Genomic DNA, 14,127 nt, shown 5'->3' with positions numbered 1-14,127 from the left:
ATCAACCACAAAATTGCTAATTTAGCTGTTCCACATTTCTACAAAAATGACACATTTTTTCCCCAAAGGATCCAGCTATAAATACATGTTAGCATTATTGTTTACACTTGTGTATCTTTTTTATAAACAATACAAAAAACAAAATAAAATGTCATGAATTACAATACTGTTCCAAAGCTGCTAAAAATTTTTATTTATATATATATATATATATATATATATATATATATATATATATATATATATATATATATACATATACATATATATATACATACACACACACACACTACATAAAAAACAAAACTATTTACTGTGTCTGAAATAATTTACAGCATACAAGTGGTTTGTCGTTTCACGTCTCTGTTTTGGTCTTCAAGGTTCCAGTGCTACAACACAAAAGTACATTTTATTAAATGCATCATATCTACAATATGTACATTTTCATTCTATTTCATTTCTACTTAACTGCTTAATATCCAGCAGTGCTTTCTATCATTCCACATTGTTGTTTCTGCTTGGGTCAGTCTTCACCACGCTTAGTAACCATTCCAGTAGTGAAAAGGTCTTTTTAAAACAATTCTTAAAGTGGAAACTGAGGTTCGAAAAGTGATAAAACAGAATAATCATTTGCCATATAATTTAACCTCCACCACTTCCAATGTGCTGCACTAACTATTGTGTGTGTTAGAATTTACTTTTCTTTTAATTCCATCTGATTGAGGTTACATGCAGTTTATACCGTATGGGCACCTCCAACTTTTTGTCTACAAAGTCCAAATATATCCACATAACTGGCCCTCTTACCCGTCTGGCAGTTCGAGTGGCTGCTTGTCTGTGCTCTGTGGAGCTGCTACTGGAGATGGTCTGGCTTTAAATGCATCTAAAAAATAAACATGCATCATAATGTCATAACCCCTGTTTACATCTTTGTTGAAGAAACTACAAATTGTACTATTGTCTAAAGCAGCAGCTTGGTACCTTGTAGCCACCGGATCTGTGTGGCCGGCCCGTAGCCCTGCTCGTTCTTGGCTGCGATGCGGAACACCACAGCGGGTCTCGACGTGCAATCGATGAGTGCGTTGCTCAGCTGGGAGGAAGTCACTGTGCAGTGGATCTTGGTGCCCCTGTAGATCCTGATGAAGGCCAGCTGGCTGGAGCTCACTGCTGTGCTTGAATGGCTTTTCTGCACTGCCAGGTACATGGAATACTCCAGGATTTTACCAGAGGGCGAAGCTGGAGGCTCCCAAGTGATATGAACACAATCTGCTGCCTGGCGAGGAAACAATGGGAAGTTAATCCTATATATTTGAGAGATGACTGCAGAAATGACAAGAGATTTACCAGTTAGAAAAACAGAACATAGGCCAGATTTACTTACCTTGTCCACCATGAAAAGTCTGAATCACTTTAGTCATAATGAATTGGGAAACTACATTGGTTTCAAAACTAGGAATAATCATAATTAGGAATTTAAACAGTAAATAGCATGTTTTCCAAAAAGATATAGCGTTAGGCTGCATCCACACTGGACAAAGCAACATGAGTAAAGTCGCCAAATGTCAATCCACACCAGGCACGACTTGGAAACTATCCGAAAGACTGGAAATAAATATGACCCTGCCCATGCATTCCTATTGGACATACTAGAGATGGGCTGTCCCATTACAAAACAGGTCCGACTTCTGGCAGCTCCGTTGCAAAATAAAGGTTGGACTTCTGGACTAAAATCTACAGATCAGAGTTATTGAATATCCCTATATAACCAACAGTTTTGTTGTTATCACTATTATTGGTTGTATTTATTTATTTTTTAATAAATTGTAGTATTAGTTGAACTGATATTTAACAAAATTATTTTGTTATACATTTATATATACACAATTTACTGCAATCTCAATTGGTGTTTCTTTACAATTATTAAGCACTACATAATCACCATCTTCACCATTATTATTACTATTATTATTGTGTTATTATGCACAGGTCACCATTTATTTCGTTTTTCCTTTTAAAAATTGGACAGCGTTTGACGTGTCAAGGGTGATAACCTTGCTTCTGATTGGTCTGTTTCATTCCAGTCGTGCAACATTCTATTTCAATGACGCAAAACTCTCAGAGCGATGTCGCTCACGGCTGGTGTGGATGCTCCCATTTGACTGCAGTAACTTCTAAAATGTGGATAAGGCTTTACATGTCCCCATGTGTTGCTACAGCTGTTTAAATAACACATCTGTAATTTTTCTTTTCATTGTTAACATCCGGACACCTTTTTACAATCATAACTAGCTTTGTGTTTCAAAGCTATTTTCAAAACGGCCACTCTAGTGCACTGATAGTGCAAGGATTATTGCCCACATTGTCAAACAGGTGACACGGCAATAACGATCCACGATGTGGTTTTTGTTTTTAAATCACAAATCACTTTATGTAGTCAAGTGATTTACAGGACTCATCTCAAACCCCAGTGTACTAGTACGGCCATTTTGAAAAGCGCTTTGACAAACACTTTACAAGGTAGAAGTGTAAAATGTTGTCAGGATGTTAATAATGAAAAGAAATGACAGGTACATTACTTAGCAACACGTGGGGACCCATAACGCTGTATTTTTCAGAACCCCGCTACTTACTCTAAGGTCTCCCCTGTGTGCTTTATTTAATCTCTTTAAGCTCTTAAGACTAAAAATGCTACAAACATTGTAATGAAGCCAAGTAAATCTGTCATTTAAAAATAGTAAAGACATAGGCAGACAGAAAGGTAAGTGAAAAGGGTCTGTACACAACCAGTGAGAGTTAACCTTTGTTATCTTGACAGATGACGGTGCTCCAGGAAAGCCAGGCTGGCAGGTCTTGTATTCACTAACTTGACTAAACTGGCTTTGTCCGCAGCTGTTTATTCCAGCCACCCTGAAGCGGTAAACAGCACCGGGGGTCAAGGCTTGTTGGTTTAGGCCCTCATAATCGGGGGAATTCATAGGCTCCAGCTAGAAATGCAGGAAAGTAGGGCCAAGTGAAAATGCAATCCTTTTCTAGATCCCATTTCCTCCCTTTGTTTATAAGAGTTATGTGCTACTTTTTCATACTATTTCCAATGATCACAACAGGACCTACAGTACACAATGTGAATTGTTAGGTTTAAATTTCAATGTATACAGATGTATTACTCTTATCCGTTATTACTTGTGACTGAAGTCACACCACTTTATAAAAGGGTTTATGCTTCTTAGGAAGATATGCAGGGCTAAAACAATATACTTACATTCCCTTTACTGTCCACTGGTGGTAGGTAATAGTGCGTCACTTCAGAGAAAAGTGTTTTAAAGATCCCCACATCATACCACTGGTTATCTGCCAGTTCTGTGTGTTCCTGTTGGTATAAAAAAAGGTTTAATTTAGAAACATGCCAACATTAGGATTCAAACTTCACACTGCCTAGTATAATTCTTCTGAATGTACATTTTTCAAACTCCAACTAAATTGCATTTTTAATGCGCATCCTAAATTATGCTATGCATGTATGCAATTAGTTTCAATGTTTCTGGTGGTCAGCTTTGAATGCTGAGATTGAGAGAGGGCTGGTATATTTAAAACTATTCTGACTCAATGTTGTTTGTAGTACTCCCTCGGACAGCACTCAAGTTGATGTTTAAGGAATCGTATGTATTTATTTGAGCTCTTAGCAACCCCAGGTGAGACAGCAGGACTACAATGGCTGAGGTCTGTGTGCTTACCATTTGAATGTTGCTCTTAGTGGAAGTTATTGAGGTAGTTGTCAAAGTGGCTGGTGTAGTATTGTCTAGTTCTGGAGGAAGAAAGAGGACAATCAGTGCATTTACATGACCAGTATTTTTCCACTAGTATTCTGAATATATATTCTGCCATGTAAACAGCATATTCAGAATATGAAGAGGAATATTCCACCTCTGTATATTCTGAATATTGGAGGTGGCATATTCCACTAGTATGCAGAATACTAGTGGATTATAAAGCCATGTGCCAACTTTGAAGTGTAACCCACAAGAGACGCGTGCAATAACAAATACAGCAGTAAACATGACGGCATGTGCGAGAAAACACAGCTGCTTTTGGTCTGATGAGGAGACATCACTTTTATTAAGGATTTTAAAGTTGTAAAACAGCTTGATAGCAAGAGTGTAGAAGTGTTTAAAAGGAGGCAGAAAAAATCACGAAGGGGGATTTGAGAGAACTGTGGATCAAGTTCGTCATCGATGTAAAGTTTTTAAAAGCACAGTTCTACAAAGCAAAAAACCAACAGGAGTGAGGCGAAACCATCTGTTTTTCCTTATTTCAGCCTTATGAATGATATACTGGGTAAAATCGGCTTTTGTCCTTATCGACCAGACATGGCGTGGATATCAAGTTTGAAGAAGAAAGTTACCCAAACCAGTTAACCGACAAGACTGAAGGTAAATAATTATATTACTACATTATAATACAGTAGCCTTCACATTCATATTAGCTACGCATGCGATGACACAGTGTTTACTATTGTTATGAATCTACTATCTCTACTGTATGTCTCCTCGTTAATAGACACATGCATGCATATCTGTGTCAACACAATGCACTGAACTGGAGCCACAAACACAATCTAAAAAAAACCAAAACGTGAGCATCACCAGCTTGTTACCAAAAACAAACCAAACTGCTACCATCAGCACTGTGTTGGTTTGCAGTGGGAAGCAAGGTACGCATGCGTTAATGGCATAAAAGGAATATTTCGTTTACCATGTAAACACAGAATATGAAAGGAATATGAGACTTCTGCCTGCATGTATACAGAACATTCCGAATATTCTAGCATTCTGAATAATTAATATTCAGAATACTTGTGGCATGTAAACGTACCGAACGTTATTTTAAAGTTGTTTTTCTTGAGTCAGAGGGTGTCAAAAAAAAAAAAATGTATGCATGTATGGAATGCTATACCTGGAAGATGTTGAACTGGAACATTCATGCTCTAAAGCATATATATTAAAGACACTTTCTTATTAACAACATTTTGGCTATTATCATAACCATTTAAGAGACAATATAAAAAAATGGATAAGAAAGCCACTTACCTTGAGACTTCTGAGGTAGCGGTGCAGCATCATTACTAAGTTCAGTTTCCACAGGCTCTGATTTAAGTGTGGACTCTTTCATTTGATTGGGTGGGGCAAGGTTTGCCGTGGTGTCCTGGTCTGCAAGAACAAGGCCTGCAAATACAGCAGAACAGAAATCATACGTCATTGGCCAGACCACTTGCAAGATGTAAATCCTGATAACCTGCCTGAGACCTAGTGTTATGCAATAAACCCTTGTAATAAAATATTAAATTAGCTTTAAAAAAAGTTAAATGTAAAATGGGCATAAAAAAATAAATTAAAAAAAAAAACCTATGGTTTGAGTTTGATAGTCTTAGTCAACTAGTCAGAACAGTCTAACCCAGACAATGTTACACATCTTTAAGAAGTGGCAAACAGCTCACAAAACAAGTACTGATTGAACTCAGTTAACCTGGAGGCGACAGATGCAGGAAGATGTCGGTTGCAGAGGACTGTGGCATCAAGTACATTTACCCTGAGCACTAAATACAGGCCATGTTACACCCTGTATATGAATTCCAAGTGCCACAGTACCATTCCTCTAATCACAAACTGGGTTAAAACAAAGCACAGCAGGTATAATTCTGGTATCTCACCTGTGGCACTAGGTGGCCCTGTATCAGGATAGTCGTTACCTTCAGCTACGCAGACTGCATTTTGGTCCATAATATTCACAGTAGTCGACTCATTGCACCCTGGCTTTCTCAGTGAACTGTTCTCCCTTTCGATATATGATAGCACATGGGATGGTACCTAAATAAAAAAGCAATGTTGTAAATGTATTTATTTTGTGCTTGTTTCTTGACAAAAAAAGGTGAATTGTGTACCTTTTGATTTAAAACCCTTCCTGAAACACTGAACTATAAGGTAACATTCTTACAAAGCCAACATACGGTGCTACATATTGCAGTTCTATATTCTAATACTGTCCCCAGTATAATACTGCCGACACACAAAACCCCTCTACTGAGGCTCACTGTATGTTTTTAGATGCAAACTTGATAAGAATCAACACTGAATCTGCCTCTAAGTCAGCCACTCTCAGCCAACGTTCCTGAAAAAAGGTCAGTGTCTAAACAGTAATCGAATTTGCAGGAAGTAACCACCCTGATGTGTGCACATACTAGATAGAACATCACACCTGTGAATGGTATTAGAGCATTTCTAAATGTCCATAATCACATTTGTAATAAGACTGTTACACAGATGAAGGTACTTGCCTACTTCGCTTGGTTTTATCTTGGAATCTATGACTTGGAGGATACGGGTGCAGTGCCCCAGGTTATATGCTACCATGTTAATGCTTTCTCACCTTGAGGGTGTGTGCAGCCTCTTCTCCTGACTGCAGCTGAGAGAGGACAGTGCTGCCTGTGTTCTGAGCTGCTTGTGCTCCTGTGGTACCTGAACAGTAAAACAGTCATGGGAACACTTCACAAACAGCGACTTCCTAATGCATACATTACAAACTATTGAGCATATATTGTATGAATGAGATCAGACTGACAATACAATTTTATCTTAAATAAATAACTCTGAGATTTTGATTTCGCCTGTTGAGATTCAAGGCTTCTGTTAACACAGAAGGGATTCTCTTATTGTGGTGGAGGATCTGAGCTACCCTTGCATTAAGGATCACAAGGGTTATTCATAAGAGACATAAGGTTTATTCATATGATTTATTCAGAGTGTTTCACAATGACTCAATCTTGAAATGAATGGTCTATAACGGGACAACCATACATGTGGACCCAAGATGGTGATAGTGCTTGGGAGAATGACATTATGCATCAAGACAGAGTCAAGATGACATCCTCATGAACAAACTCCACTCGGCCCAGGTCAGCTCAGTTGTGAATGTGAAACTGTTTTTATAGCTGCAAGGGAGGGAGACACAATCAGAGAAATGAGGAATGAAAAGGGAAAGTAAGAGGATTGACAAATGGGTGGTAGGAAGGACAGCAAGGAAGAGAAAGACCTACCTGATAATTCCAGCAAGGTGGCTGCTGCTCCTTGTTGCAGCTCTTTTAGTGGCACTGTGGCAGGTGGATGGGCTGATGAGAGCTGGTTAGAGGAAAGGGTTGTTGGGGAAGCTGGTGCTGTGGGCTCAGGCTGCAGCTGGAGTAGATAGGACTCTGCTGCTGGGAGTGGGTGCCAGGCCACGTGAAGGGACTGAAGGGTAGCTTTTACTAAAAACACTGGAGATGGAGTTGATGGCTTCTCTGAAAACAAGAAAAAAATAATAATTACATGTCCTTTATCCTGAACAGCAGTGTCAACAGGGGTGGCAATACATTTAATTGTTCTGTTCAAATCATCGAGGGAGGCCTAAATGTAGGACCAATTTAAGTCATTAGAAAAGCGCAAACAAATCCATCACACTTAACAGCTGTGTTGTTGTTACTGGCTAAATCAATTATTAAAAACAGTCAACTGTCACCACTACTTACTGGTCTCCAGGTACCAGAGGTCCTTACAGCACACCTGATAGTTCCAGGCTTTCCTGTAGCCATCCCTCCCACTCCAGATATAGAGGCGGGAGCCAATGACAGCAGCACAGTGTCCTGCGCGGGGCCGTGGGCTGCTCGACTTCCCATCCTCCTGCCTCTCCCATGCCAGGCAATTCCACGTCATGGTGTCTAGCCATGACAAAATCACATAGATTGTGTCACTTACAAGCAACATACTGTAAGCTTGCTAACTTAACCTTTACATTTTTCTTGGGGTTGCAAGGCTTTTAAAAACAAATAAATACATAAAATAAAATCAATTAACCACACTGATTTATTTTTATAATTATCTGTTTTTATCTATTTTAATATTTTGCATACATTAGCAGTATTGAGACAGATAACCTTTAATTAATTACCTTAGAAGAATCTCGGTAGAATATATAATTATATATATATATTATATATATATATATATATATATAATATAATCTGTAAACAGAACTGACCTAGGTTAAGGTAAGACATTGAATTGGTGCAGGACCACTCATTATAAAAGGCACTTGATTTGTCTTCATTCGTCAATATTGGAGTCCAGCCACCAAATATGTACATCCTGCAGACACAAATCAAGCAAAAATTGCTGAAACATCACCAGAATGACGACATTCTACTTTGGAGAAGATTTCAAAACTGAATCCAAGCAAGGTGCTACCATAGCACTGCGCCAAAATGTTTAAAAATGTTTCTTTAATGAAAAAGACTTTTAGGTAATCACCAATTATTATAACTGATTATAAAACTTGGGAAAAAAACAAGTCATCTAAGAAAAGTAATCTTTAAATACCTGGTAACTGAAAAGAGTTTAATATATCATTTGTTTTTAGCTGAAAAAATTACTACATTCAATAATATACTTTTTTAAAATCAATGCACATATTTGTATTACTTACTTATTTCCAATGACATTAGCGGAGTGGAGACTCCTGGGTAGAGGAGATGGGCCTTTGGTTTCTGGCAGTTTCCATGTCATGGTTTCTTTAAGAAACAAATACAAAAAAAAGGCTGTCAGGCTACAGTTATCTCCTTAAATACTGTATAGACAGCTGCTTCTTGAGCAGCAGTGTTACAGATACAAGAATATAAGCCCCCACATACGCTCTCATTCTGTACTGCAACCTGCTGATGGCGATAACATTTATCAAATTTAACTAAACAAGGGAAACTGAAAGTTTTGTCAATTTTGACTGATTCATGCATTTAACATTGTTCAAACATAACAGACCAACTAAGTTTAAGTTATTTGTGAGTAATATCTCAAAATCCATTCTTGAGACAGTCTCCATATGCAGTTTCCATAGTTCTAGTCCAAGTAATCACTGACCAGTACAACTGTACATATCAACTTCTACTACACTGTCGTTGTCAGATGGTGCAGTTTTTTCTCAGTGCTCATTTAATTCATGAAGTGCAACTAGCTAGGAATCCACTGTCTGAGGTTACCTAGATCAAGCTGCCAGAGGTCCCCCAGTCTGTACCCCTGCATGCCCCCAAAGATGTAGAGCTTGGGGGAGTAAGAGCCCTTGCTGCTATAGATGATGGCTGTATGAGACTCTCGCGCGGAGGGCGCCGTCCCCTTTGTCTCAGGAATATTCCAGCCTTTCACACCCGAAACTGCCTGCAGCTCCAGCTCGTAAAAGTCATTCAGGTACCTGCATAAGACCAAGTGATCATTCAGTACTGATGGCCAATGTGATCATTCAGCATTGCTGGCCAGTGTGATCACCCCCTCCATGGTTGTTATACACAACCCTACAAGTGAACAACAAAGCCTAATAGCGACACCTTTTGGAGCCTTTAGACGCTACAAGACGTTCTTAGGACTATTTTCTCCTAGTTCAGCAGCACTTGATTTCTGAATGGACAAAGTACCAGAAACCGTCTTGTGTTGTCAGCACACGTTAGTCCAAGTACAGCAAACTACAATAATACCAACTGAAGCCACCAGTGCACCTGACTTGACAGGCGGTGATGCAATAGTTATTTTCGGTCACAATTTACTAAACCTTTGCCTTAGTGAAAAAACAGTAAGTGACAAGGTGCTCCTACCTAGGGACATTGCTATTGGGATCATCGCTGCCGTTAGCCAGGCCCCCAAAAAGGTAGCATTTGTTGCCGAAGAGTGTGAAGCTGTGACCAAGTCGAGGACAGGGGGGTACACCATTCCTAGGGGGTTTGGGTTTCAGCTTCTTCCAAAGCCATCGGCTCGCCTGCAAACAAAGTCACCTGGTTAATTTATTTCACTCAAATTCCTTTATACTTATTTCTTTAACTTTTTTCTTACGTCACAGAACAAAATCTACAAAAACACATCAGAAGTTACACAACTATAGAATTGCACTCTCGTCCATACTGGTTGGTATAGCCACTTGTAACCCACCACTTAACACAAGACATTGCAGGGAACATTGTAACACTCACCTATGCCTAGTTCTATGAAATATATTCTGGTAATCTGGTATAAAAGTTACTGTAGCAGTGTTTTGTACTTGCCTGTAACTCATAAAGACTGTTGCTGTATTTCCCAAATTCCACCATTCCCCCAAATACCAGGATCCTGGTCCCTTCGCAGGCAAAGCCATGTGCTGCACACCCAGGTGGGATGTCTCCTCGCACTGCAGGCAGGAACCACTGCTTCGAAACTAAAAGCAAGAGTGAGAGATGAGGACAAGCCAAGCCACTTGAGCACATCTAAATCACGTGACAGTGGAGTGCAGGGGGAAATATATTTTAATTGGCGTAGAACCCTTTCATTACATCTTACAGAGACTGCTGTTTATAATAAAAAGGATTTGTATATCTGGTACAGATTTAAACGAGAGGTGAATCTTGCATAAGCAGAACGTTTAATCTATTTATTGATAGACTAATTTAGATATATTATAAAATGAAAAGCTGGTAATCTTCAAATGTAACAGGATCTGGAAAAACACCCCATTGCTAAAATGTTTCTTTCTGTTAAAGCCACTTTAAAGGCACTCAAATGCCCTCAGGACACTTTCTAGCAGATATTCCTTTACATTGCTAACCACCTCGCTGAACCCTAGGGAACTGTGGCTGAAAGAAAAGCGAAATGCACAGCCACTGGCCACAAGTGACTGAAAGTATAATGTATGCACAAATGCAGCCCAATTTGTTAGTTCATTTACGACCAAATTATGTTTTAACATAAAATGTGTTTGTACTTCATTATCAACCCCCCCTCAAAAACAAACAAGTTCAATAACAAAGTGATGTAATGATGGTTGACGATTGCCGTTTCATTACTCGCATTCCTGAGGGGGCAAAAGCTAAAACAAAGGGAAATAAATTCTATCATTGTACACAGGACATGATGCAAATGTGTTTGCGGGCTGCCTAAAGCTAAAGCCGATTTGATCTGCTCTCTTCATACATACTGCAACTTCTGAAAAAGCATTCGGCAAATCTGAAATCGATTTTTTTCTCGTACTCTGAAATGCTTGTGAAAGAAAATCAACCGGCAACCGAGTAAATCAAAACGCAACCAAGTAAATGAAACGGCAATCAACGCCGCGTCCCTCAATACAGATACGTCTGTAACAGAAAACTAAAGCAATTTGTAAATAATCAATTTAATCCCAACAACGGCTGCAGACGGCATTTTAAAATAAACGCTCTATGTTGCACCGGTTTAAGTTGGCACATTATGGTTGAAACCATGTGTGTTTGTGAACCGAGATGGACGCGTCCTTAAAATAGCTCGCTAGATTGTTTTTGATTAATGACAAAATTAATGGTTGAAAAAAGCTTTTAACTTTAAGAAAATATATATATATATTATAGATATATATATTATATATATTAATATATATATATATAATATATCTTAGTGATGTCATGCCATGTAGTCAGGTGTTTTTCTGCCGTACTATTAACTAGGTGCTTGTGTTTTCATTGTGTACGTATTTGTAATTGAGGCTTTTTTAAATTCAGCGAACAATGTCATTTATTGAATTCTGTCGGAAATGTAGTTTAGCGTTTTTTTAAAAAAAGTTATATAAACCAATTGTCAAGTAATTAAATCAAATTATGTAGCATATCCGCTGTGGAAGTTTTTAGATTTTTTTTATTTATTCTAATAGTACATGACATTGTTTTTTTCTTTGTGGCTTTTTTGTCTTTACTTTAATAAATATCAAAATAAATTAAAGTTGTTGCACCTTCTTAGGCTGGAGGCGACTCATGTTGCTATATATTGGATTTGAAATGCTTCACGACTTCCCCACCCCTTACCGGTGTTGTAAACATGCAGCTCCTCGGCAATCCCCTCGTTCCCTCCCCCGAAGACTATGAGTAGCTCCCGTACAGCGGCTGCACGGTGCCCGTGTCGGGACCGTGGAACCGGGCCGCTGAAGGTGTTAACCTTTCTCCAGATGGGACCTTCAGCAGCCATAGTCCCGTTGTTAATCAACTCAGGAGGTCCGCCTCTATCCCACATTGCAACGGGGCAGGACATCTATGGTTAACATGAATTAATTATGATTGTGAGATATTTATGCCATATACAAATACTGTATGAATAATCGAATTAATCGGTTTTATTTACAAGCTTTTTGGCTTGACATATGTTTCCCAGACATCCCTTAGGGTTTTACACGAAAAACCAGATGTTGATTATTGCGTTACACAGGATATTAGTCTTGAAGGTTAAGTAGTGACTGAAATGATTTATTAGTTGAAGATCATTTGGTTATGCTGGTTCAAGCAATTTTGTTCAATGTGAAATTATTGTTGTTCATTGATTGATGTCTAGACTAGTCTAAATTAATCTAATTGCCCAATATCTATGGTTACAAAAACGTGCTGCAGTATTATTGTAGTTTCATACAGTATTTTCCTGACAAGTCTTGTCAGGAATGTGTCAGATTGCATTATTATTAAATATCTATACCTGCATTAGTGTAATATCTGTAAACAAGGTCATCTATGTTCATATGCAAAACTTTTCTGGGACAATAATCTGTATCTTCTCTGTCTTCCACATTTTAAGATAAAAAATAAATAAATAAACAAAATTAAAAAAATTAAAGTCTGAATCAATGGACTGAAGTTCTTCCAATACACAACTTCCTGACAAACACTGAATAATATGTGCACATGTACACATTAACAACAGAAAGGGTCATTGCTGCTCATTTTTAAATGAAGCTGCAGTAAGTTAGTTGCATCAGGCTCCCTGGACAGCAGAAGCATGGCATTTACCACTGAGCTGGAGAAATTGATCTACAAAACAGAGTTGGGGAACATTGTCAGAGCAGAAGAAGCAAGTTTTCTTCCAGGATAACCTTGTACTTGGCTTGATTCATGCCAAAGCTGCCCGATTCCAGCCTTGCTGAAGCACCCCCAGATCATCACCGATCCTCCACCACATTTCACAGTGGGTGCGAGACACTGTGGCTTGTAGGCCTCTCCAGGTCTCCGTCTAACCATTAGATGACCAGGTGTTGGGCAAAGCTGAAAATTTGACTCATCTGGGGGTGCTTCAGCAAGGCTGGAATCGGGCAGATTTGTCTTTGTGAAGGGCGCATGAATCAAGCCAAGTACAAGGTTGTCCTGGAAGAAAACTTGCTTCCTTCTGCTCTGACAATGTTCCCCAACTCTGAGGATTGGTTTTTCCAGCAGGACAATGCTCCATGCCACACAGCCAGGTCAATCAAGGTGTGGATGGAGGACCACCAGATCAAGACCCTGTCATGGCCAGCCCAATCTCCAGACCTGAACCCCATAGAATACATCTGGAATGTGATCAAGAGGAAGATGGATGGTCACAAGCCATCAAACAAAGCTGAGCTGCTTGAATTTTTGCGCCAGGAGTGGCATAAAGTCACCCAACATCAATGTGAAAGACTGGTGGAGAGCATGCCAAGACGCATGAAAGCTGTGCTTGAAAATCAGGGTTATTCCACCAAATATTGATTTCTGAACTCTTCCTAAGTTAAAACATTAGTATTGTGTTGTTTAAAAATGAATATGAACTTATTTTCTTTGCATTATTTGAGGTCTGACAACACTGCATCTTTTTTTGTTATTTTGACCAGTTGTCATTTTCTGCAAATAAATGCTCTAAATGACAATATTTTTATTTGGAATTTGGGAGAAATGTTGTCAGTAGTTTATAGAATAAAACAAAAATGTTCATTTTACCCAAACACATACCTATAAATAGTAAAACCAGAGAAACTGATAATTTTTCAGTGGTCTCTTAATTTTTTCCAGAGCTGTGTATGTATGTATGTATGTATGTATGTATATATATATATATATATATATATATATATATATATATATATATATATATATATATATATATATATATATATATAAATATAATTTTATCAATATGATCAACATCTAAGCTTTTTTTTTTTTTTTTACTGTCCCCTTATTTAAGTTTGTAATCTTTTTTGAGATACTGCGATACTCCAACATATATAGATATCTTCTGCAGTGCATGCTCAGACGATACTTCCTCTTTAATTATACATATACAT

The 14,127-nt window shown here is 38.4% G+C and overlaps 1 protein-coding gene across 1 annotated transcript; it reads right to left on the bottom strand.

The window, feature by feature from the left end:
• Window positions 1–286: 286 nt before the first annotated feature.
• Window positions 287–12,047, bottom strand: LOC121319622 (host cell factor 2-like). Its single transcript, XM_041257225.1, has 17 exons — window positions 11,870–12,047; window positions 10,109–10,257; window positions 9,665–9,825; window positions 9,059–9,267; window positions 8,509–8,593; window positions 8,065–8,171; window positions 7,556–7,744; window positions 7,088–7,327; window positions 6,421–6,509; window positions 5,705–5,861; window positions 5,085–5,219; window positions 3,732–3,802; window positions 3,260–3,367; window positions 2,799–2,984; window positions 982–1,273; window positions 808–883; window positions 287–389 (listed from the first exon to the last, which is right to left on the bottom strand). The coding sequence occupies exons 1-17, from the start codon at window positions 12,027–12,029 to the stop codon at window positions 356–358; spliced, it is 2,448 nt and encodes an 815-aa protein (XP_041113159.1). The 5' UTR covers window positions 12,030–12,047; the 3' UTR covers window positions 287–355.
• Window positions 12,048–14,127: the final 2,080 nt, after the last annotated feature.

The sequence above is a fragment of the Polyodon spathula genome, chromosome 8 (genome assembly GCF_017654505.1).
Source record: "Polyodon spathula isolate WHYD16114869_AA chromosome 8, ASM1765450v1, whole genome shotgun sequence".
NCBI lineage: Eukaryota > Metazoa > Chordata > Actinopteri > Acipenseriformes > Polyodontidae > Polyodon > Polyodon spathula.
This window is presented reverse-complemented; position numbering and strand designations above follow the sequence as displayed.

Coding starts and splice junctions, on each gene's coding strand:
- LOC121319622 (XM_041257225.1), bottom strand. CDS start 12,029: ATGGCTGCTGAAGGTCCCATCTGGAGAAAGGTTAACACCTTCAGCGGC. Junction 9,826..10,108: donor ACAGTCTTTATGAGTTACAG/GCAAGTACAAAA, acceptor CTTTGTTTGCAG/GCGAGCCGATGGCTTTGGAA. Junction 5,862..6,420: donor AGGCTGCACACACCCTCAAG/GTGAGAAAGCAT, acceptor TTTTTTATTTAG/GTACCATCCCATGTGCTATC.